This window comes from Pygocentrus nattereri, chromosome 15, assembly GCF_015220715.1.
Source record: "Pygocentrus nattereri isolate fPygNat1 chromosome 15, fPygNat1.pri, whole genome shotgun sequence".
NCBI lineage: Eukaryota > Metazoa > Chordata > Actinopteri > Characiformes > Serrasalmidae > Pygocentrus > Pygocentrus nattereri.
Window position 1 is genome coordinate 10676319 of NC_051225.1, and position 25907 is coordinate 10702225.

Sequence of the window (25907 nt, forward strand, 5' to 3'; positions counted from 1 at the left end):
ATCTCATCCTATGTCAAGAATGTGATGTACTATGCATTATGGGCCCCTGGCCACATCATTCCAGATTTTGGCCACTGAAAGCAAAGAGCCTGTGGCTTGAGTAGCCACTTGCTTTGGAGATTTATTTACATTCTTTTTCCCTTTTGAATATCATGCTTGACTGGGCATGGAACCAATCAGACGAATCAGATTTTGTTGCAATTTGTTAATCGTAACCACTGCGTTTGCTAAGGTGATAACGTGACCATGGTGGTCCTTCGTGCATCACAGTTATCATTGTTGAATAAAATAAGGTGTTAAATAAGCTGGTGTTGCTTTGAAATAGATTGGATGATGCCACATTGCCAAAGAGAACCACCACAGTCACCACAACAGCAGCATTCTTATTTGAAAGTTTTCAATAAATGTTTACTTTTTTTATGATAACACTTGCTGAATTTTGGTGGTGTGTTAGTGTGTGTTGTGCTAGTACGAGTGGATCAGACAGAAGTGCTGCTGGCGTTTTTAGACACCTCAGTGTCACTGCTGGACTGAGAATAGTCCACCAAGCAAAAATATCCAGCCAACAGCATCCTGTGGGCACCGTCCTGTGACCACTGACGAAGGACTAGAGGATGACCAACATCTGTGCAGCAGCAGATGAGCTATCGTCTCTGACTTTACATCTACGAGGTGGACTGACAAGGTGGGAACGAATAGTGAGTGGACACTGCTGTCTGATCCACTCGCACCAGCACAACACGCACTAACATACCACCACCACGTCAGTGCTACTGCAGTGATGAGAATGAACCACCACCCAAATAGTACCTGCTGTGTGAGGGTCCATGGCGTTCCTTGCGCAAATACAGCTGACCCAGGACACAGCGTGCTTGATAAATAGATGTATCAGGAATGCCAGATAATGTAAAGCACAGTAACATGCAGAGGTATGGGGTACTTTGTTCCATGAATTTGAGACTTCAGAAACAAAAGTTTTTCTGTTCTTTTTAGTGCTACTGCAGTGATGAGAATGACCCACCACCCAAATAGTACCTGCTGTGCTGTTTAGTTCGCTCTGTATGTTTGAACCCAAACTGTCTTTTGAACAAGGCACAATAAAAGGCAGCCAGTCAAACAGAGCTCATTTATATGTATTGGTCTTAAAGGCACAGTAAGACAGATAGCCTGTTTAATTCCGAGGGATAAAGAGAGGCTGGAAAATGGCTGTGTAAAAATGAATTACTGTTGTTTTTGGTACATAAAACCACAGAATGGCATAAGGGAAAAAATGAAATACAAGAAAAACACAAAAATGGGCCTTTTAGACCATGCTGGACCTCTCTTCTGAGATCAACCAGGAGGCCTGTAATTAGTCATTAGCAGTGCTCCGTGCTTCAGTTTGAACATGGTTCCGTCAAGTTCATGGCCAAAATTGGAGGACAAGGAATTTGCCTAGTGGAGTCCATTTGCCCAGTTTTTGCCTTGAACCCCGTGTTAAAGACTCTTAGTGCCCTGAATCTAAAATTATAGTTTTATAATGCTCATTACCAAAATCGCTGGCAGTTCCATCTATTTCTAGAGGAAAAGGTGTTCAGAAAAGTCCTTAGAAATGTTCTGATAATGGTTTATGTTGGAAGCTTTGTTTTTTCATTTCAAGTTTTCTTTTCCTCGCTGTTTGGTGACCTTTTCCACTAAGCTGTAATGCCTGCCATTAATAAGGCGCTGCTGCCATCTGTTCAAGCGACACCAGCAATTGCTCTCTGCTATGAATAGAACGAGTATGAATCTTCTGCTGCTAGCCACCATGTGTTGCTGGGAGTGTGCGCTTGTTAACGTTTAGACAGAGAATAAGAGTGATTTAAAAGGCGGATAGCGAGATAGCATTTCCTGCTCTGTTATAGCCCCTCTACGTTGTTCTCATAAACATGCTTTCATGTTCTTTTAGATTCATTTTCTAAAGAAGCACTTGAATCTCTGAGCCTGCAGAGTGCGGTTTCTTTAGTTTTCAGAATGTAGGAGTTTGAGGAAAATGCACCATTCATCTAAAAGTGCAGTGTGTACAGTTAGATTAATGGATCCTCATTGTTGTAAAAAAGAACATCAAGATAAAAGCTTATGACAAAATGTGGTTTCCAAGACACAGATTAAGCCTAGTCTTGGGCTTTTTGGGCTCGAGATGTAAAAGACATATTACTGATGGTGTCTATTAGCACAATATTAGTCTCACAGGGCCAGCTACTAATAAGAATTCATGTCCAGGCAAAAGTTATTAAGCTTTTATACCTCCTTTTAAGGCTTTTGAAACATCAATAACACAAGTAAAACAAGCTAGCTAGTTAAAAGCTGTGACTGGCTAACTGGCCCGATTTTCCTTTGCAAGAGGTAAAGTTTATTTTAACTCTTGCATTGCACTTAATTTACGTGCTTAATTTGGAGGTGTTTGGGATGTTTAGCCATGCTGACTTACGCTACATCCACCGGCTATCGTCAGGCTTGTTGTCTCTCTCACAGTGTTGATGAGTGCAGCATTGCCTCTACTTTTAGTTTGGGCATTGACAATAATAGAGAAATTTCACACTTTCCTAGTTTGTTTCCACCTTAACAAAGACTGCCTTGCGACCCATATTAGACCCAAAATTTCTCAAGATCACATCTGGTCCCACAAGGCCAAGTATCCAGACACCCCTTCTAAGTGAAACCTTAATGTGCATCCATTCCATATACAGGTGTACAGGTGTTTATAAACTCCATAGAAAAGCAATGCCCATAGATTGGAAAGCTCTGGAGCAAGCACACACAAGTTCACTATGCCCAAGGCCAGTCAAGGCTAGAGGGGCAAAAAACATCCCAGCACTGGGCTGTGGAGCAGTGAAGCTGGAGAGATGGAGCACCATCCAGTGCTCCTGGGATTTTAAGGTCCAATTGTGAACCTTAAATTATTTTTTCCAAGTGAAAAGTACATATTTATACCTTTTCATATGCAAATGTTTTAAAACAGGACAATAAAATAAAGACAGGGTGTGTGGAGTCAGTATAGCTTAAGAAAAATAAATTATCTATGGATTATGGTTCAGCTGTGTTCCCTGGCTAAAGGTATTGAGGGTCCCACCCCAGTGACAAGAGGGGTACTGCCCCACAGTTTCGTACCTTTATTTCTGAGAGTGTAAGGTAGCTTTTGGCCTTCCTTTATCTGAAATTAAGCCCCACATCTTGAATGAGGATCCTCCTGGAGCTCATGAAAGCTCAGTGAGGCACAACATTAGACAGGCCAGATCTGGCAGATCAAACCACCAGCACAAGGACAACGAGGGGACATAGAGACAGAGAAACCCATACTAAAGATAAATGCAGCACATGATACTTTACTGCCAGTGGCAGAACAGCTGAGCATTGATGGCTTCTCTTTTGTAGAATCCTGTAATTGCTGCAACTGATGTTTAATTTGCTCTCTGCCTAATGGGTCATATCATTTAGGGAAAGCTATAGGCTAATGGAACTCACCATTAATGTGTTTTTTACAGCCGGGCATCATCCATCTTTTTGTCCTTATGTGTAGGGTTCTGAATAGGGCTTTATGGTCCAGACACAAAATGAGCCTAACCGTTGGACAGAAAAGGGATTTTCAAGTGGAGCTTGAAGTGGAGCTTCAACTGCAGCTCTGGCAGTGTAATAAAGCCCAAGACTAGGCCTAATCAGTGACTGGAAACCACACATGTTTATCTGAATCATATGAACAGTTTTATTTGTCTTAAACATTTATCTTGATGTTCTTTTCTACAACTACAATGGGAATACAGTAATCTATCTGTATACACTGCACTCTGTAGATGAATAGTCTTATTTTCTTCAAACTCCCACCTTCTGAAATCTACATAAACCACACTCAATGGGCAGCTCATAATTTGTTCTTTCTTCGGGAGGCTTATGTTTTGTTGATTCTGGCTGAGTCATGGACCCGCCATGTCTATTGTAATGCCTAGCAGCAGCGTCCCTGCCTGCTTTTCTGGAAATGATAGGAGTGCAGTGCCTTCGATGATGTTTATAAATAATTTTTCAGTCTTTTTTGGCTGGCGCAGAGGGCTTTCGTTGCACTGCTGGTTGCCATGGCGGTTTCAGGCATTTCACCAAGTGTTGGCCTGCAGTTATGGAACATCTTCATGTTTCCCACCTGGCCGTATTTCCTGGAGTGATCCAATTAGAACTGACCGCTAGAAGCTAATTCATGATGACTTTTCTAGTTGGTTGATTCTCAGCCATAGTGCAGAGAACAGCCTTTTGGCTCATTAATGTTTCACAGAGTTTATTTTACGCACATTTGGAATCGCATGGTTTCCAAAATCTACTTCACTAAAACAAATGGCAGTGGCACATTTCTTAGAGATGTCTCAGGTTTCACCTCATTGGTGGAAAACAAGAGTAAGGCATGCTCACGTTCGACCACAGATCGTTCCAGAGGCCTGCACATGAAATATTTTGCATATCTGTGTGAAGAATGTGAAAGCCATAGTGGGAGGCCATGCCAGCCCCTTTGGAGGGATGGTAGTCATTAAGTTGGCTTTATGCTGTCTAGCTCTCACCAGGTTCTCCGGCTACAACTTATCTCAGCCCAGCTCTGTAGTGCAGAACAAAAAATACAGTGTCTCCTGTCATTCAGTTTCCATGATCTCTTTGCATTCCAAATTTCCTTCCTCAGTTGTGTTTTGTTTTTTTTTTTGTAGTTTTACATCTGTTTTTTGTCTTGTTTACCTTTCTGATTATTGCACTCTAGGGCTGTCACAGTTAAACATACTTGGTTAAAAAGCATATTTAGTTAAAATGAACTTTTTTGGCATTGATTAGTTGGCAGTTTACGTGTCCTAGGTAAGTGTAATAAAGAGTCTGATAGATTCTGATAGACACAGCGATTTATGTTCATTGTTTGCCCTGTAGTGTTTCCATTAGGGCTGTCAAACTAATATAATGAATCACATTGACACTAATCACATTGATTTGCTCAAATTTGACACAGAAAGTATTTGTTACTTTCAGTAGTTTAGTATTATTTTCATCACGCAAATTCAGGGTTCACATGTACCTCAAATACGAAAATCACATGATTTCCATGGGAAGAACACATTTTTGTGAGAACAACAGTAGCTGCACGTTGAATCCAATAACTCAATATATGGAATGTATATATGCATGTAGTGGTGCCACCTCTTCCGTGACTGTGGTCTATGCACACATTCAGCTTGTGGGTTCCTACTACAGTAGAGGCCCTCGATGTAAACTGTAGTTTTCTTCGTTGCTGTTGCTTTTGCCACTTTACTGCTCATTCATTTATTCATAGTTCTCCAGCAAGCACTGTCAAGCATAGGCTGATGAAGGTGCTGAAGGCATCGCTAGAGTTGAAAGATTAATCGATTTCATATAGAAATCACAATTGGTCAAATTGCATGGTCTGATATTTTAATTTTAGTCTAAATTATCAACAGTGTTGTCTTGAGTGAGCAATTTTAACCTAATGTCGGAGCTTGTGAACTGCCTGGAGATGATATAAACCAATCAGAATCAACCAAACAACCATATGCTGTGGGATCCAAACCACAGCTAACTGGCAGTCCGGCATGGCATGGTTCAAACTGCAAACCAAAAAAAGTCAAAATAACAAACCTGGACCTCAAACCTGGACTTTACAAAGTAATCACAATTTAAATAGCCTTCACTAAATTAGTCAGAAAAATTGAAATTAGATATGTTTTCAAAATTTTTCAGCCCTAAGCATAACTTCAGAAGCCATTTGAATGAGAGGACTACAGTTGTGGAATCTATTACACCAACATACAGCACACGATCAGCTGAACAGGCTTTTAGCCTGGACTGCTGTAGATGAATCGAAAGGCCAAACAATTAGTCAAAAGCATAAAAAAGTAATAAATTTATATTTATCACACATTTTTAAGTTTCCTAGATTAATAAATAGATTACATGATATTTCTGATGTATTTGAATGTGACAGCCCTGTTCCATTGTTATGGTCTTGTGTTATTCCCCATCATGGATGCATTTTTGTTATGCTGTTTTTTTTCTCTGCTTTGTCTTTTTTTGCTGTCCTTTCCTCTCCTTTATGTTTATTATTTCAACTCAACCTCCATTCTTCACACTTCACTTTCCCTCCCTCAATCCACTCATCCACTCACCCTTGCTGCTTGCACTCAAAATGTAGCCTTCCCCTCCCCCTCTCCCACACTGACCCGTACCACTACTGACCGTGTAACCCCAGGCTCTGGAGGTGGCCCCACCCCCTCTGCACCCCGGGACGTGGTGGCCTCGCTTGTGTCCACCCGCTTCATCAAGCTGACCTGGCGCCTGCCGCTCGAGCCACATGGGGACGACATCACCTACTCCGTCTACTACAGCCTGGAAGGAGCCAAAAGGTAAAGCCTCCTCTGAGCTCTCTGCAGCTCAGCAGCGTTTCAGAAGGACACATGAGCTTGAAAATGAATACTGAATCCTTACATTCTGTCATTTTTGAATATGAGAGGAACAGATTGGTAAAAAAAATCTAGTTTACATACCACTTCAAATAAAGTCAATCAGCCAAGATATTTCTGATGAGGTGTTTGTGTTTTTAATTTTGCCCTCGAGCTACAAGGTTAATGAATGACAGTGCTGTGCACAAGTCAAACGCCAGCTTTCATTTATTTAGTATTCAGTCAAAAATATAAAGCAAAATGGGGCTCCTAACAAGACCTGCTGGACCACCCAAGCTGTCACCATCACATATACAGTGCTTAAAGCATTTATCTTTGAGTGAGAGGAGAAAATCAAGCTCCACTCTTACTTCAGATCTGTTCATCTTTCCACTGTGAGAAGACCGCTTATAACTTTGGGTCTGAAAGAATATGTAGCTGCCAAGAAGTTGATACTGAGAAAATGAAATGGACCAAAAAAAAGTCCAGATCTCAACCTCTTTCAGCATGTTTGGGATTGTGTGATGCAGAAAGTGCAACCAAGATCTAAGACTGAACTTTTGAGGTGTGAAAAATATCCTTGCAGATTTCTTCGATAAATTACTGCAAGTCTTTAAAAATAACTTGATTACTTCATTGCTTAAAAATGAATGAAAGTGATTAAAAAAAAAAGTTCATTTGATTTAAATTGATTTTGTTTGCCAAGATATCCTTTGTGCAGTGCGGGTGCCAGGACAAACTGTATGCCTAAATAAATGTGGAATTGAATTACCATCATAGACTTGCCTGTGTGGTTTCTGACATAGTTAGTTATAAAATATTCTGAAGCCTGGCCTTTTTGTCATAAACCACATAAGCAAGTCTATTTGAGATTGCTTTGCAACCCTGCCCTGTCAATCCCTACCTAAATCTCCAAAGACTTTGAGTTCAGTCTGTGGTGATTTACGTATTCAGTTCTTATGATGTCAACACGATGTAGCTCCAGTGCAAAGCTGAAGACAAACATTTCAGACAAAAACATGTTTTGGCTGGCGGACGACGTTTGGGCTGAGAGGTAATTATGGAAATTGTAGATTTTTTGCCAAACTTTGGCTTTAAGCTGTATGAGAAGTTGACAGTGCTTGAATAGATGTCTCGGCGGTGAAACAAGCTTTTTATTAGAGATGGTGAGTCAGCAGTAAGGTTGTGTTACAGTCTCATATTTCTCCTCCTTCCTGCTCCCTTTGCAGGGAGAGGATGATAAATACCAGCCGGCCTGGAGAAATGCAGGTCACCATCCAGAACCTCAAGCCAGACACCAAGTACTCCTTCCGGGTGGTGGCCCACAACAAGCATGGCCCGGGAGAGAGCTCGGTGCCCCTCAGGGTGGCCACCCAGGCAGAAGGTAAGAGCGTCCCAGATCAGAATGCACGTGAGGTGTGGAAAAGATTTACAAACTCATTAGGACTTCTTTTCCGGCACATTTTCTACGGTTTGGGAAAAAAGCCAGAGCAAAACGAATTATGATCACTCACCTCTCTGGGGCACTTCTCCTCAACACTTCTAGAGAGCCTCTGTGCCCCATGCAAAATCACATTTTGGAAGTAAACACAAACGAGAGCGTTTGACTCTCTGAGCAGGTTGTGCTGTTCCAGCCTCCCCCCTGAAGGTGTGTGGCCCGTCTCCATTCATTTGAAGCATTATCAGCTCACACACAGCGAGGAGAGCCTGCTTTACTGGGTCAGCGTCGGCCCCTCTGCGCATCCTTGGCGCAGGCTTGGCATAAGCACTTCATAATGTTTGTGCCCGTGGGTCGCTGGCACCCTGGGGGTGCTGCACTCGTACATCAGCCTCAGTTCTGCTCTGCTCTCACATAATGAATGAGGGTAAACTGTTGGATAGGGGTGCTAATCACTAGTGGCCCCTTGGTACAGGATTATCATGATGATATTGACACTTCAGCCACTTATATTGTGAAATATTGCAGTTTATTACTTTTTACTGCAAGTTGTACAGATTACCACAAATTGTAATCTAATTATATTTACACATTGTTTATCTAATGTTTTTAGAAGACGTTTAGCCTGTTCGATTTCAGTTGTAGACTGATGTACCTTTAGGAGATTTTGCCCTGTGCAGTGCTGCACTCATGATCTGAGCAGTCCCAATCCCATTTTGCCCCTTGCCCCTACCACTTAGCCCTTTGGCCTCTGTTTTACATGTCCTAGGGGTAGGATGTCCCGGTTTTTGTTGAGGTAGAGGGGTAGGGCGAAGTGTGTTTGAGGGTTGTCCCATTTCGAAGGGCACGATTTCAGCCACTACCCTTTGTAACTCGGTTCCAAAGGGGTTAGAGAGTGAATTTTTATTTTGTAGAATATAAACGGACTCCTTAGCTTTATATTAATTAGTGAGAAATGTGATGGTAATTTGTCTTTATCATGATAAATTTGCTCACAATATGCTTTTCTGTGCATATTGTGGATATTGTCAGTAGGGAAAAAACATTGATTAGCTACCTATTTTATTATGAAATGAGCATAATTAGGCCTGCTTAAATGGATATATAATCAGTACAAAGACAACTCCCAGGTACAGTAGCTTTCTAAAGCTAATGTTTCATTATATTAAGCTGATTTAAGATTTACAGATTTTAATTTTGTTCTAACCAGTTAAGGAAAATTATTTTGGTCTTGGAACACAAAACGGAAGCAATAAAATCAGGGCCTATCATTTGGCTGGAGTTAACAACCTAATTTATTTATTGGTATAAATAATAATATTGGTGATAATTGCAGACTTGGAATCTCCCTGTGATGGTTGTGCCACTTGGGAACCCAACAAAAGTCAACCACTGTTAAACTTTATGACAGTACTGAACTGTATTTGAATGTGAACACAAAACCGTCATGGTTAACAAAAACGTGTAAATGTACATGATAGCATGTTATGCTTATTGCGGTAGCCATTGAAAAATAAGAAAAATTAAAAATAATAACAGAGACCAATAGCCCAGGGAATTGTGTGTAGGTCCACCCTCAGTGCTACAATATTTATGTTATTTAAGACTGTCATTTTCTGCTGTTTGATTTAAATGAAGAAGTATGACAAATAAGAACTGACAGTCATATCAGTCACTGTTCAATTAAAATTGGAGTGGTGCAACCATCTAAGCACTGGCCCTGTTGTCAGTGAAGTTCCATCCTCGGTGGTGCCACAGCCATCCGTGGCTGGGAGCAAAAGAGATCATAGTCGGCCCTGGGTGGTTGGGATTCAGGCGTCTGTTACCTGACATAACAGAACTGACAGCATTCTCCTCAAAGCATGTCAAGCAGTCCATTGATGCTGCATTGGTGGCAGTTTGGAAATGGTGGCACCTCATGTGACCCTTCCAGGAAAAAAAAATCAGCTTTTTAATTGTATTGGTTATCTGATTTTTAGGCCCTTAAATTGGTATAATTCTTCTGTTGGGCACTTAAAATAGTTTCACTCAGAGCGAGCCCATATGTGTTTGTTCCATTTAAGAGGCCTGTGCAATACCTATTGAAAAAGTAATAATTAAATAGTAAAATATTCATATGTGGGCTTTTATGTATCAATACTAGTCCTTAACCTGAACCTAACTAAACTATTATGTTTTTAAAGTTTTTTTGACTTCCAGACACCAGTGCAGGACCTAGAGCACATCCCCACCCCCAACCCGTTGAACTGATCCCATAAGAATGCACCCCACACATACTCAATTAACTGCTTAATCCTGCTCCCAAGTCTCGGCATACCATACAGTCCTGTGAGATCCACACAGCGGGCTCAAAAGCTCCGGCCTGTGTAACTGAGATAAATTGGTGTAATTTCTCACTTGGTCGTTTAAGCACTTGCCAAGACTTGGTGATCAAAGTTTACTTAATGGTTCATGTAATGCATTGAATTCATTGAATATAGTTTATCCCAGACCTTCTAACATGACAGACATGATTAGTTGGGTAACGACCTCTGAATCAGGGTTATGAGGCAGGACTTCTCGGATTGTCTGGAGTTATTAGGGAACATATATAGAAGCTGATCTACATTCCCAACCAAACGAGATTTTGTTTCATTTGATTTAGGGTCCCACATCTGTCCCCAAAGGTCTCTTGGCTCTCTTCATGTTCCGTCTGATGGCTTTACAGTGAGCTGTCAGAGCTTTTCATTGGATCTAATCTATCATGATGCTAGCAAGTAGACACAACACCGCCTTCCCTCTCCGTTAAGCTAACTTAATCAAATAAACATCACACATCAAGCTGGCACTATTTCATTCTGCGGCATGGGAGCTGCCGGAGGAGGCTGTTGTCATATACTGAGCCGAGGGAAGCTCTCTGTGTGGGCGTTTTTGTCAAGACGTCTGTTTGAAGTGCATCCGTTTCAGCTTTTTGTTTGTGTGTCATGAGCTTCATGCTGGTTACTGTCACAGTTTAACATCACAGTAAGAGAGATCACTCTTCACCTGACATGGTGAACTGCAAGTATATGGCAGGAAACTGTTGCTGAAAGTGTAGTTATAACATCACAGTAACGACTCTGGTCTGTTCTCCCATCCCTCAGTGCAAGTGCCAGGACCTGCTCCCAACCTCCAGGCTGTGGTCCTGTCCCCCTCCTCCGTCAGCCTGAGCTGGGATAAGCCCCTCACTGGCAATGGTGAGATCCAGAACTACAAGCTGTATTACATGGAGAAAGGACTGGGCAATGAAAAGGTCAGTTTTTCACAGGGATCCATATCAAAATAGTTCAAATAGATAAGTGCTCTGTGGCCTGCGGTTCCTGTGGTTCTGTAGTCATAAAATGTCTGAAAATGTCTTGTTTTTGACTATTAGAGGTATTGAATTCTGAGTTGAGGGTCAAAAAGATCTGTTGCGTGTATTAAACTAATCAAAACAGCCCATGTCTGGCCAGCAGTGGTCCTGTAGAAGTAAAAAACTGACCATTGATTAGGGGCTGTAAGGCGCAGAACTCAGTGCTCTGGAAAGTCGTAGGTCGTGCATGCATCACAAAGCATTCATCCATGTGTCATTTTCAGCCATTCTCTTCAAATGAAATATACACTTTTGAGTTGTGTGCATTGTGCATCAATGTAAATGAAATGTGAATGTAAATAAAATATCTTTCATTTTTTGAAGTCTCGAAAAGATATGAAAAAGCATTGGATATCATTTTTTAAATTGTGCAGCCACCCTGCTAATGCAATAACACAATTTCATTAAAATAAACTTACTAAAATTATTACAGTATGTAGTCCATATTGCCTCAAAATTCCGTATCCTCCACAACAGAGAACCATTATTCATCCAAAACAATACATTCCATTCATTTTTTTCTTCATTGCAGGCCTATTTAATCTTTGTTATTTTGGTCAAAATGTCTGGCATTTTTTTGTTTCATCCTCACACCTTTTCAGGACATCGTTAATGAAAGGCCTTTTCTGTTGGAATTGCTCTAATGGTTTAGCTGTTGATCTATAAACTTGATGAGCCTTGCACGTTTAGGTGGCATACTTAGAGATGAGATTCAAGATGGACATTATTTAAAGTATTAAAGTAGTAAAAGTATTAAAGTAGTGAAACAAATGACATTGTCACTATATGGTTTTATGAGCATATTGTCGAGATCTTCACTACTTCAACAACTGAACAACTGTAGATTTAATTAAAAACAGCACAATTAGTTTAACTGTTTAACTGGATTGAGTGCTGTGCAGTATGTCTTAAAGTATTGTGGTGTTCTATTTTGGCTGTATTTTGACTTTCAAGACATTCTGAATATAACTCAGTTTGTTTATATTAAGTAGTCTACACTAAACTATTCAATTGCACATATTTCCAGCTAACATGTTAAAAAGTTATGTTAGTGAAATGTTAAACAGCAAGACCACTTTGTGAGGTGTTTCTTTTGAAATGGGACCAACCAGTTCTCAGTCAGGCTTACCAGCCTCTAGTCTAGTGCTTGTCTCTGCTTTTGATGAAGGGGTTTATTCAGGTTTGTTAATGAAATCTGAAAACACTAAACCCTTCAGTGCTGCAGTCATCCACTTGGACTGAAGCCACTCAGCCTTGCTTTCCAAATATTAGAGAGCCTCACTCCTTTCTTCCTTCTTCATTTATCTCTGCTTGAATGTAGAGCAGTATGATCTATAGCATTATTTGAAGGGATTGTGAAATATGTGGTAGAAGAAGTGCAGATTTCTGAGTGTGGCGAAAAATCTAATTTGCTCAATTTTCCCCTTACCTCTGCATATTTTCTAGAGTTTTGATAAATATGTAATATAGCTAAAAGCAGGAGGAGCAGCCATCTCGAATACTTGAAGTACTTTCTTTTATAAGTGTTACACAAGTTTTTAGAAACCACATAATCAAATCTATTTGGGACTCCAGATCTTGTAAAAAATGTCTGTTTTCTTCTCTCCTGTAGGACATTGAGGTCAGTGGATTGTCCTATACCATGACGGGGCTGAAAAAATTCACAGAATACAGCTTCAGGGTTGTGGCCTACAACAAGCATGGACCTGGAGTCTCTACAGAAGATGTATCCGTGCAGACCTACTCTGATGGTACAGGAAGAAAAAATTATTTAAGAGAATTTTTATCAGTTTAATCTGTTTTTAAATGGAAAAACGCATTTCGTTTGCTTATGCCTGCCCTTTGTTTTGCTTGGCACAGTAACTGCAAACCAGTTTGCTTTCTCATAGACATGTTTCCAATCTTCTGGAGAATGATGGCAGTTCAGTTTGCTTTCTGCTCTTCAGTCTGAAGCATAAATAAAAGCACAGTCATTTGTTAGACATTCGTTCAGCGTAGTGAGGAAGGCCAAAATATATGTGCCAAAATATTGTCTTTGTTTTTCCACAGTTCCTGGTGGCCCACCACAGAACCTTACAGTGGAAGTGCTAAACTCAAAGGTAAGGAGGTGTGGGTTAGGGGTCGACCCAGCATCTTTCATTTTTATCAGTCAAAAAACAAACAAAAGGTACAGGACTTGTTTGTGTATAGCTAGGGTACAGAGTCTGTACTGGGGTGTCAGTTAATTTAGTGATTTATCTTTGTGTTTTAGGAGTGTGTGAGTGTGTTAACATGCCTACAGCTGCTCTATGGATCAATAAATTGTACAGCTTGCACTTATGTAACGGTTTTGGTTGACAGGTTTCTACAGGCTATTTAGCTTAGAGCTTGAGATATTTAACCGAATCCAAAGGGACCCAACTGCGTTTCTATTTCCCAAAATCTCACAGCCCGCTTTTCGATTCTAACTGATTTTACCCCCAGGTTAATTTTATTCTTCCTCTATTTCTTTGCCTTAAAACAGTTTTTAATCAGGCATTTTGTGGTGTTATATTCTTGCTGTATTGCACATCCTTACTTTGAAGACATTCTAAATATAACCATTTAAATCAGGCATGCTGAGGTCACTCACACTTGTGATATGGGAAATAAAACAGCACATCAATTCAGAGTTGGCATAGAGTTAATATATTACACAGCACTGTATAAAGAAAATGAGTATAAAAGGGCTGTTTATCTGGGCGATATGCATTTATTTGCTCAAAAAATCACTTGCAGTTTAATAAACTAATGATAATAAAAACAGTAATAATACAATAAGTACAAATCAAGTCAGTATGTTGATTTGTTCATTTAAATGTTTCTAAACCTCTTTTTATGGCAGCCTATGATTATTTGTAATCATACGTACCTAGGTTGGCTAATCAATACTTGATTATTATCACGTGTGCTGCTGATTGAATTTAAGAAATCTTTGTAATTGTTAGGAGTCTCAGTGTCTTCTGGAACCAGATTTTCTTCTACCAGTAAGCTGTCAAGATATTAAATGCTTTTTTATTTTTCCTATATTTATGTTTATTTTGGATTTACTCTTATGATATATAGTGATTTTACAAGTAAAACAGACTTACAACCAAAATAAAAATGGTTTAAAATATACTTACCTAGATGTGAGCAAACAGTGAAAGGGGGCTAAAAAAGTGCAGAGAATCAGATGGACTACAGTCTGTAATTGTAGAACTGTGAAGTGTGCCTATGGATGAGTGTACATGCAATGAGGCAATTTTAATGTATATATTTCACTGCTGTCAGAACAAAACCTTGTATCTCCAAAATTGTAACTTTACAGGAGAAGGAAAAAACATACATTACTTTTAATGTAAGTTAATGGAGCCTGAATTCTTTTCCAATTCATTTTTGGCCATTTCTTTTGGTCCTTCCTTCATGAAATTTACACACAATATAAAGACCAACATGCATTTTCAAATCATGTCAAAAACTGAAAATCATCAAAAATGGAGATACAAAGTTTTGTATGATAGATAGATAGATAGATAGATAGATAGATAGATAGATAGATAGATAGATAGAAAGAAAACCTTGTGTATGTATATGTGTATGTATATATATACACACACACATATATATTTTTTTGTACTATGGTCAGTTTCAGAATCAAAACTTGATCTGTAGTGGGTTGAGTCCAGTTTGGACTCAAAACTTTGTGCAGCCTGTTCTGGCTGTGTTTGAGATCCGATCATAATTTCATGCCTGATTAAAGCTCTAATGTAGCTCTGCTGTTGCTGCTTTGCTTAACATGATGCACAGTAACAGCTGCTTATGACTTATGTTGCTCACCAAGTCAAGAAGTTGTTTGAAAAATTCTAATGATTATACTCCATTTTTTTTTCTTTTTCCCACACTACACACACCTTATTCAAATAAATTCTATCATTAGGAACGTTAAGCTCGGAAATCCATATGTTTGAATAACTGTGCTCACTCCGGTTCCGGGGGATGCCCTGACTCCCAGCTGGTGGAAAGGTGTGCGCTGAGCAGGGTAGGCTAAGCTGCTGTGCTCGCAGCTGCTAGGAAGGCATGTTGGGCATCCAATTCAGCCTCTCATCTGTTACTGCGCTCTAACTGCACTGAGCAGCACATCTGCGCTCTACTACAGAGCTGTCACAAAGCCTTACTCCTCTAATCACTCTTACTCTCTTCTCCTCTTCTCCCCCATTTGCAAGTTGTTTATGAGAATAATTTATATTTTCTTAACGTGTGGGGAGAATGGGTCCCTTCCTGTCCTCAGAGCAATTTAAAAGTCTATTTGCACTGCATCTTTCATACAGACGAGCCACTAGACTGGCCCTTCATAGTTAGGTCAGGTTAGCAGAGGTGATGGTATTCATAGACATTATGAGGTCTAAATGCAGACAAATACATTTGCATATTTTAATGGGGGATTGTGGGAAAGTAATTAACATTGCGTCATGACGATGGCCTTGCCAAGGCTGGAATTAAAAAGATGGCTTTTCCGGTCTCACTGAGCTGAATAGAGGGGGCTAAATTGGAAGGCACTCTGGCCCATCTCAGTAAGTGGACTTGAGCTGTTATTTGTATATGTTTGTTATTACTGTATTATTGGCCTTTGCAGTAGTGAAAGCGCAAATGATTGCAAATCTAAATGAGAATCTAACGTTTTGTAATCGCTCGCTGAGAGTTGACCATGCACAGATTAGAACTCAGATTAGAGCGGAGACTGCGAGCCAAGCCTTCTCGTCCAACATCAGTGTCTGACCTCACAAATGCGTTTCTGGAAGAATGGTCAAAAACTGTTCCAGGCCATATTATTATTGAATTTAATCTCAATGACCAAGAAACTGAATCTGGAAAGATGGACATTTAAACAATGAACGTCACTCCAAACATACAGCCAAAATAACTCAAGACTAGTTTGTGAAAAAGACGGTGAAGGTGCTGATCTCCTGACTGAATGTTAAGATAGAGTTCATTCTGGAGGGACCTTACCTTGAAGAGGGCTTGACAAGACGAACAGGAAAAAACTGAATAATAATGCTGCAAAAAACTGATGACTCCTTATCCGAAACGTCTTAAACCTGTCCAACAGTGGCTTTGAGGCAAAGAACTAATGTTTTTAACTTATGCTTTCTGAATACCTGAATACTTTTTTCCTTATCAGTTTAGTTTTTTTAGCTTATGTTTATAAATAGATACTTTTTTGTTTGCATTTCTGTCTTTGTAAATCTGAAGTAGACATATGCATAGGATGCTGCAGATGTGGTAGACTGAGATTAGAGGAAAGCTTTGGAGTGTTGCTTACATTTTTTGCAAGGCACAAAGCCTCTCGTCTCTATAACTTCCCAAGTCGAATAATTAATGCCAGTTTGTTAGGGAAAAGCTTTTAAAAAAAAAAAAGCAAAAACAACTATCGGAAACACTTAATGAGTTAAACTGGAGCACATAGGAAATGGGAATAAAGTAATTGCACACTTACCGCCGATTTAATTTGGCTTATTCCCCCGGCCTGTGAACACGGGACCGAGGGTGGGTACCATTAATTAACTTCCCTCCCACGCTGAGCTCCCCTCTCTCCCCTGCCTCCGCTCTCCCAGCATGCACTGTAGGCCCTGCAGCTAGCCACCCGTATCCATCTCAGGCTGCTGGGCCTCAGGGTCCTCTTTTCTCCCCTGCTTGGGTCTCTCAGCATTGTCTATTATTCATGGCCTCAGCACGGGCCGGCCTAGCCGCTCTCCCTCAATGCCCTTTGCAGCAAAACCCTTACCGGATAAACATGTGCATGCTTTATGGCAAGGTAGTGTGTGCTCTCTAATGGGCACCTCGGGGGGACGATAGCTCAGGTTAGATGCCTGCACACTGACCTGTTACTATGGTGATTCTCCAACAGGGTCCCCCCCTGTTGACTGCAGGTACAGGATTCTGAGAACTGAATTTTCTGCATCGGTACAGTACTGCAGGGCTCCTTTCTGCACAGTTAGGTTATGCAGTGGATGATTATTGCATATTGGGAGAAAAATGCACAATGAGATGTGGATGTGTCTACTAGGGCTGCACAATAAGGACCAAATACCAGTAAAATGATTATACTGCTACATTTTGTAATTGGAATATACAGTGTGATTCAAAAAGATTCATCCAATTTCAAAATGATTTATTTCTCTTGTAAATCATTACAGAACAATGCCGTAAACTGTATATGGTTTAAATGAGCATAAAGTTAATTATGTGATTTTGTAAGTGCTCAGTATGAACCTCCTCCGGCTCATCTACACCATAGTCAAATTCATCCCATGCTCAGTTGAGCATGTTGGGTATCGCTGCACTCATGGCTCTTTCAGTGTGATTTTGAAGATCATCTACTGTTATTTGGAGTGGCACATTAACAGAATCCTTAATGTACCCCCATAAAAAAGTCACACAGTGTGAGATCTGATGATTCTGATGACCTTTTTCTTGGAAACGTTGGTACCAAAGATGAGTGCTCTGAGCTGTCGGAGGTTCAGAACCTCTATAACCCCCTCTTTCATTTGGTATGTGATTGGTTCCTAGGCGCCTCATGGTTGTAAAAATATAGCACTTTGAAATTAGATTACTTTTTTTAAAATCACCCTTTATACTTTATGATATGTTACGAGTGGGATGTGTCTTGGAATTCTCTCATGATGCATCTTGCCATACTGTTTATACAGTGATAAGCCCAAGCAAAACAGCAAACCACAAACAGTCCTGCCCCTGAGATGCAGACATAAGTTTGAACTGCTTAAGTTAATCGTATAAACTCCACATAAGAACTCTTTAGAAGTGAAGAGGTAACTGCACCACTGAGTGCTTGACACATGCAGATGTTCCACTTTACCAGCTGCACTTCTTTGCCATGGTGGTTTCTTTATTTGTTTTTTAATTGTGCTTTATTGGACAAAAGAGAGAGAACTTTACTTTGGAGTTCTTCGGCGCCTTTAGAGACAAACTGCAAAGTGCACAGTGGAATTGAGGGCGATTAAGTAGATAAAAACAAACAGGAGAAGAGTTTGTAGGATAGACTGAGAAAGAACCGGTTCCTTAAAAGGAAACCGAAGAAGCTCCTAGAGCGCCTGGTAGCATTTATACAGTGAAGAAAAGAAGCTTTTTGAGTGTCTCATGGTGTTAATAAGGAGGCTTTCATGTACCAACTAAAGTAGTAAGAATAATAATGTTATTATTAGGTTATAATAAAATAGAATATTGCTTTTGTTTGTTGTTGTTGTCATTATTGTTCATTTTACTACTGTTATTACCAGGTCCCAAAAAAGGAATTTTATCAATTCAAAGTTTATTTATAAATGTGTTGTTACAAAGCAGCTTTATAGAAAAATCCAGGTCCAAACCCCATGAGCTTCGCCAGTGGTGAGAGTGGCAGGGAACAACTCCCTAAGAGCAAGAGGAAGAAACCTTGAGTGGAACCACAACTCAGAAGGGAAACCCATCCTCTGCTGGTCAACACCGGATAGGATACAGTATTAGTATAAAATATTGGAATACAAAACAGGGAAAAACAGGAGCAGTGGTTAATTAGATAGTTTGAGTTTATGCAGCAGCATCAGGAGGGTCAGTTCATGCAAGTGAGGTGCAGATCAGCCAACATAGATAGAACTCACATGTGGTGACTCAGAGAGAGAGAAATGAACAGGACAAGTCCGTTTATGGAGAGATATTAGTGAGTTTATAGTGCAACAACTGATATTAGCAGTTACATGTGTGTTCCCGTTGGCAACAGTAAAAACATTTAATCAGTTTCTGCCTGTGAAACCAAAGTTTTGTGAATGCTGCCAAGTTTATAAAAGATGAGGCTTCTTTTCTTGGATGCACCATGTTTTTTGTTTGTTTGTTTTTTGTTTTGTTTTTTTTAACCTTGAGAGAGCGCTTGATCTTAGTCATAGCAAAGCACTTCATTAAGCACTTAAGTTTTCTTTATTTTAATTATTATTAAGTATGATTGATGTGACATTTCCGTTTTTAAGTTTTATGTGAGACAAACTTAAAAACAACAGACTTCATTAAATCACGTTCATTGTGCAACAGCAGCATTCAGAAATCACTTTTATCAATGGAAAAGAATGGCTATAATGGCAGAAATAGCACAGTTTTGGTGCCTGCGTTAAAGGAAAATGTCATAGATTTTTCAAAATTTCTGCATAACTTCATCAATGAGATGTAGACAGTCATTTAGAGGAGTTTAAAGTGAAGTGATTTGTTGTAGAGGAGCTTACCGACTGATGTTTCTTTACAGTGGTGGTAATGGGAACCAGGGGTCACCATGTCTAGAACACAAATATAGACATTTTATTTAATATCCAGAATGACCAGTGAACCTACACATGTCCGTCCATCCATCCATCCATCCATCCATCCATCCATCCATCTTCCGCTTCTCCGGGATTCGGGTCGCTAGGGGCCGCATCCTAAGCAATGAGGCCCATACCTCACTTTCCCCAGCCACTTCCACTAGCTCCCCAGGGGGATTCCGAGGCACTCCCAGGCCAACTGGGCCATATAGTCATGTCAGCGTGTCCTGGGTCTTCCCCGGGGTCTCCTCCCAGGTGGACTTCCCGAGGGATGCATCCAGGAAGCATCCTAACCAGATGCCCGAACCAACTCAGCTGGCTCCTCTCGACAGCTGGCTCCTTCCCTGCGGAGGAAACTCATTTCGGCCGCTTGTATTCGGGATCTCATTCTTTTGGTCATTACCCAAAGCTCATGACCATAGGTGAGGGTGGGAACGTAGATTGACCGGTAAATCGAGAGCCTTGCCTTATGGCTCAGCTCTTTCTTTACCACAACAGACCGGTAAAGAGCCCGCATCACTGCTGACCCAGCACCAATCCGCCTGTCAATCTCCCGCTCACTTTTACCATCGCTTGTGAACAAGACCCCGAGATACTTAAACTCCTCCACTTGATGCAAGAGCTTATCCCCGACCCAGAGAGGGCTCTTTGCCCTTTTCCGCTTGAGAACCATGGCCTCAGATTTGGAGGTACTGATTCTCATCTCGGCCGCTTCACACTCGGCTGCAACCCGATCCAGCGAAAGCTGAAGTTCATAGCCTGATGTCCCTAATAGGACCACATCATCTGCAAACAGCAGTGATGTGACCTTGAGGTCACCAAACCGGACACCCTCCGCCCCCTGACTGCGCCTAGAAATTCCCCGGGGAACACAGTCGAATGCCTTCTTCAAATCCACAAAGCACATTTAGACTGGTTGGGCAAACTCCCATGAACCCTCCAGAATCCTGGAGAGGGTGAAGAGTTGGTCCAGTGTTCCACGACCAGGGCGGAACCCGCACTGTTCCTCCTGAATCTGAGGTTCCGGACTCTCTTCTCCAGTACCCCTGCATAGATCTTACCAGGGAGGCTGAGGAGTGTGATTCCCCTATAGTTGGAACACACCTTTTAAAAAGAGGCACCACCACCCTAGTCTGCCAATCCAGTGGCACTGCCCCTGATGTCCACGCAATGTTGAAAAGGCGTGTCAGCCAAGACAGCCCCACAACATCCAGAGCCTTGAGGAACTCCGGACGGATCCCATACACCCCTGGAGCCTTGCCACCAAGGAGCTTTTTAACTACCTTAGCAACTTCGGCCTCAGTGATGGACAAGCCTATTCCCATGTCCCCAGACTCTGCCTCCTCACTGGAGAACGTGTCGGTGGGATTGAGAAGGTCCTCAAAGTATTCCTTCCACCGCCCAATGACGTCTTCAGTCGAAGTCAACAGCACACCATCTCCACTATATACAGTGCTAGTGGCACACTGCTTTCGTACACGTCTTGAGGATTAATCTCAAAACTATGGTAAAACAATGCCTCAGACTTCATCAGTATATTCATTGCTCTTTCATGTAGTAAGTTTGTGTAAGGTAGATTTTAGAGGCAGAAAGTACTTCAGATGTCTGATTCCATTTACTACCACTGTGAAGAGTTCTGACTTGGCAAGTTTCTCTTGTCATGCAAAGTGGTTGGATGTGAAATACTAGAAACGTAGTATTATATTTACATTATTTGGCAAATGCTTTTATCCAGAGCGAATTACAATTTGATCATTTTTACACAGGAAGGTGAAGGTAGTGTTAGGACTCTTATTGGTATATTGTAGGGTGCTTACCCAGGCAGGGGATTGAACCCTAGTCTACAGCATAGAAGGCAGAGGTGTTAACCACTATATATAAAAACCTGCCACTGATATATTAAAATGATATTAGACATTGGTGAACTATTGATGGGACGCGGTTATTGCTGCTAGATCATGTAAATGCTTTGATTTATCTAAACATCCTCAGATAAAACTCTGATTTATTACAGGGCGTCATTTCTATAGTGTAGAAATACCAGAGCTCTTAACTTATTTGTTTGTATTACTTTAATCTATAGAGCTTCATGGTCCGATGGCAGCCCCCTCCACCAGACATTCAAAACGGAGAGATCACCGGCTACAAGATCCGTTACAGGAAGGGCCCGAGGAAGAGTGAAGTTTCAGAGATGACGTCCGGAAATCAGCTCAGTCAGCTCATTGAGGGTGAGCGCTCATAAACATGCTGCATTTACATCATACATGCATTTACACCCCTGCAATACCTTTCAAATGGTTGGAATCACTGTTCAAAGGTTTCTGGAGTCAGTTTTTACAGTAATAAGAAATAATTTGGTTGCAGGCGAATGTACAAAATAGTCCTATTAATATTGCAGCTTCACAGGTTTCAAATAATTAGTGTGAAGCTGTAATAAAAGGCAATTTAATGCATGAACAGAGCTGTAGATGATTCTAAAGTCTAGTTGTATTAAAATTTAAATGGCTCATTTCATTGAAAAGCTGAAAAGCTTTTTAAATTTTTTTAAACGAGTTTGATCAAATATGTAAACACCTTTAAAGTTTCTCTCTCCACTCCATACAGCTCAGGTATGAACACTAAGCTGAAAAACCAGCCCATAGTGTGAAGTCACGAAAACCAACATACACATGTAGCTATTTGGCCTACAGCAGTTTAGCTCCACCTGTTCACATTGAAGCCATAAGGAATGTTGTACAAGACAGCCAATTAGAAAAGAGGCCATCAGTCATAAAGGCACAGTAACACAAAATAGCCTGTTTAATTTAAAGAGACAATGAGAGTTTAAAAATGGGTGAAAATGAATTATGAAAAAATTAATTTTATAATTTTTTGAAAGTACTAAAATATAAGTGGACACTAAGAGATAAATGAACAGAAAATGTAGATATTGGCCACTTATTATCTAGCAGTTCAAATCTTAAGGAAAATAAGCTGACAAATAAAGTGTTATTGTTTATAGTCATGTTTAATAACTGCATGTTGTTTGTAAAATGCTTAAAGCATCTAAACTACTTTTTGTCACATTCTATAAAATTTAAAATAATAAAATTCAGTATTAATTTGAAATGTATAAATCTGCATTGCACTGCCACATTATCACATTTAATATAACAAAAATGTTGTTAGTAATAGAATAATATAAACTTTTTTAAACTGGAGTTTATATCTATGCAAATCAGCACATACACCTGGGTTTCTGCCATCTCGGCACTTTAAATCATGTATCCTGAAGATAATGTGATTGTACCCGCATGTCTTGTACGTCAGGTATGTACATCTGCTAATGGAAAGAAAGTAAAATGGAAAAGGCATTAAATTCAAATGCAATTTCAGCAGCGTTTGCACAGGCGTCACGCTGCGTCCGACATCAAAGAGAATATGCACTTAATGTGCGTTCCTGATTCTCTTTGGGGTGAGATGAGGGGATGTTTGTTAGTTCAAAGGCACGGCGGCGAGACGGGAGGCCTGAGAGGAGGACAGGGCTGCGCCACGTTCTCCAGCATTGGCTGCAGGGACGGCTCAGGGGACAGCCACAGCCTTCTGCGTTTAGTGCTCAAACAGTGGCGGAGCAGACGCTTATTAACATTTTAAAGCAATTACAACCGCTACGTGTTATTTAAAGACAGCAGGCATTTTCCCGAGCCTTTGAATTCCAAAACAGCCCTAAGGCATAAACTACACTGCTGATAGAAGATTATAGAGCGTGCTTCAGTTTTTCCTCCCATTCTCGTGTATTCTCATTGTCTTTGTTGTTGCATTGTATGCAAAGCAATGCTAAGTGCCAAAATAAATGTACAACGATGCAGCAGTCAAAGACAAAATTAATCAGTAGCCAATAAAATGGGGCGAATAGTTCAACTCTACTAAAATCATCAGGACGTTGTCTCAGCAGTATTGAGGTTATTGATCTCGCCTCGGTTAATATTCTGAGGAGAACATGTCTGGGTGAAGTATGGAGGTGATTTTGGTTGTTCCACCCAGAGGGTTGAGCCCTAAATAATTGGAAGAATAAGACAGCTAGTCTCATTAATCTCGGAGCTTTCAGACAACACGCCTGAAGGATTTCTTTTTGCTTTCCTTCAGTTGGTGTTTTCACTCCTTCCCGGCTTGATTTGCCACGGTAACTGTACACTGCATATAAGGTGTAAGTGAACACTGTATTGTGTTGGCAGGTTTGCAGCGTGGCACAGAATACACGGTCCGTGTCTCAGCCATCACGGTGAACGGCACTGGGCCTGCCACAGACTGGACTACTGCTGAGACCTTTGAAAGCGACCTTGATGGTAAGAGCACACAAATACTCCATATATGTAACTGATACCAGGCCTGGGCAATAAATCCTAACCACATTTTGCAGACATTGTCTGTACTTGTTGGCATTTATGAATATTTCTTAAAACCAGCATTAATAGCTGTATTTACAGTACTGTGCAGATGTCAGAGGCCACCCTTCATTTATTTAATTTACAGTCAAAATGGCTGTTATGTGGAAGCAGAAAACAAATGATTAAGATATTTACACAAAAGCCTCAGCAACAAAATATCAAATCTTTCAGTGTTAAGTGTGTCCAACCTTTTCTGTTATTGCATCCTTTATTATTCCATTCTTTTTCTTTTGAGACTTTGGTTTGTTTTTTTTTTTGTTTTTTTTTTTTAAAGAAATCTGAGATATTTTTCCACAACACCCAAGTTCAGTCTAAGGCTAAGGTCACATTACCAGGTTGAAGTGGCACAAATTTGACCTGAGTCCTAATGTGACTTAGATCAGATTTTTTCAGGGCTGTGTGGACACACAAATCTGATCTTTTCAAATCCGACCAGAGCCACTCTTAGATTAGATACATATCCGATTCGTGGCCATGTGACCTTAATGTGATGCTCAGATCGGAATTCATGTGCTTTTTCTCCACTGCGCGTGCGCCATCATTCAGCGTTACCACGAACAGAAGTTAATGGCTGGAAATGGAAAAGAAACACATCTCACCTTTTTCCCCTTCGTCTGGCTCTAATAATTAAGCTGAGAGCTGATCAGAGTTAATGATCTTGTCAGCGAAGCTCGTTCTGACTGTTAGCCTGTTTGTTGATGATACACGTGAGGCACATGATTCATTCACGTGATGTTATTGAGTAGGATGTGCTCATGAGGGTCATTTCAGGACCCTGGTTCGTTCACATTAACGACAGATTTGAGTCACTTACCTAAACGAGTGTGAACCAGAGAGATCGGATATCGGAAAAATCTGATTTCAGCAACGAGGCTTGTTGTGTGAATGTAGTTTAAGAAGTTGGTTGCATTTTCTGCTTCTCACAGTCCACTGTGGTCTGGGCTCTGAGTGGAGCTTTATTGTATCCTATATCTTTCAAAGATGATTGCTTTAAGCACTGTTTATCTGATATTGACAGTTTTGGTCTGCATGGTTCTTAAGAGTTCTGAATGGGTTTTTTTTTCTTTATCTTATCCTTATGCAATTGGATTATGTTACAGCTAAACTCTTAAAATATCTCCTGACAAATTATTAACTTACAATTACACACTTCTGTACATTCCTTAATGAACCGTATTAATCATAAGTAGTTCAGGATATATCCACTAGTCTTTGATGGTAAACCAGCCTGGAAAATGTTCCACTGTGCATTTTCTTATCATCTGATAATACGTTCTCAGGCATCTCTGTTCTTTTAGCTTCAGTGGTTTACATGGAAAGTGCTGCAGTTTGTTGAGCTCTCAGACAAATTAGCATGAATGCCTGCCTTGAATTAATGATGCATGTAATTAAGCCAGAGTAACAATAACTGTTTTATTTTAAAGCTGATTAAATATGTTGCTGATCAAGTGGCAGTTTTTTTTTTTTTTTTTTTTTTTTTTGGGCGATCATTTTTTTTTTTTTTTTTTTTTTTAAAGATAGTTCTCCAGTGTAATACAAATACAGTAAGCAACAAAAGACATAGCAACGAAATGAAAAACCCAATACCCCCCCATGGTACCCATAAAACCACTGCTGATCAAAGAAGAAAATAATAGTGAGAAAATAAATAAAGGAATAGTCTCTGACATATCAAGTAATGCAAAACAGGTTTCACGGTAAGTTGCTGACTTTCTTAGCTGCACTTTCCAAAGAGCTCAAGGTCCTCCCACCAGCTCCACGGATCCTAGCAGTTGAAAGTTCCATATTAATAATATCCACAAAGGTGAGGATCTATTGCCGCCAGCACAGAGAATGTGGAGGTTGCCAACGCAAGGCTAACATTTTTTTTTTTTTTGCAGCTGTGAGACCAGCCAGCCA

General features: G+C 40.4%; 1 protein-coding gene across 8 annotated transcripts in view; it reads left to right on the forward strand.

Moving 5' to 3' along the window:
• neo1a (neogenin 1a) overlaps positions 1-25907 on the forward strand; it is a 242931-nt gene that overhangs the window by 191346 nt on the left and 25678 nt on the right. For 6 of the 8 annotated variants that reach the window (XM_017709797.2, XM_017709799.2, XM_017709794.2 and 3 more), the window contains exons 8-14: positions 6188-6398; positions 7664-7818; positions 10995-11143; positions 12855-12993; positions 13292-13341; positions 21665-21809; positions 23796-23906. In XM_017709797.2, coding sequence (XP_017565286.2) covers positions 6188-6398; positions 7664-7818; positions 10995-11143; positions 12855-12993; positions 13292-13341; positions 21665-21809; positions 23796-23906 — 960 coding nt within the window. The remainder of the gene's footprint in view (positions 1-6187; positions 6399-7663; positions 7819-10994; positions 11144-12854; positions 12994-13291; positions 13342-21664; positions 21810-23795; positions 23907-25907) is intronic. The other 2 variants (XM_017709796.2, XM_017709800.2) reach the window with 1 other exon arrangement.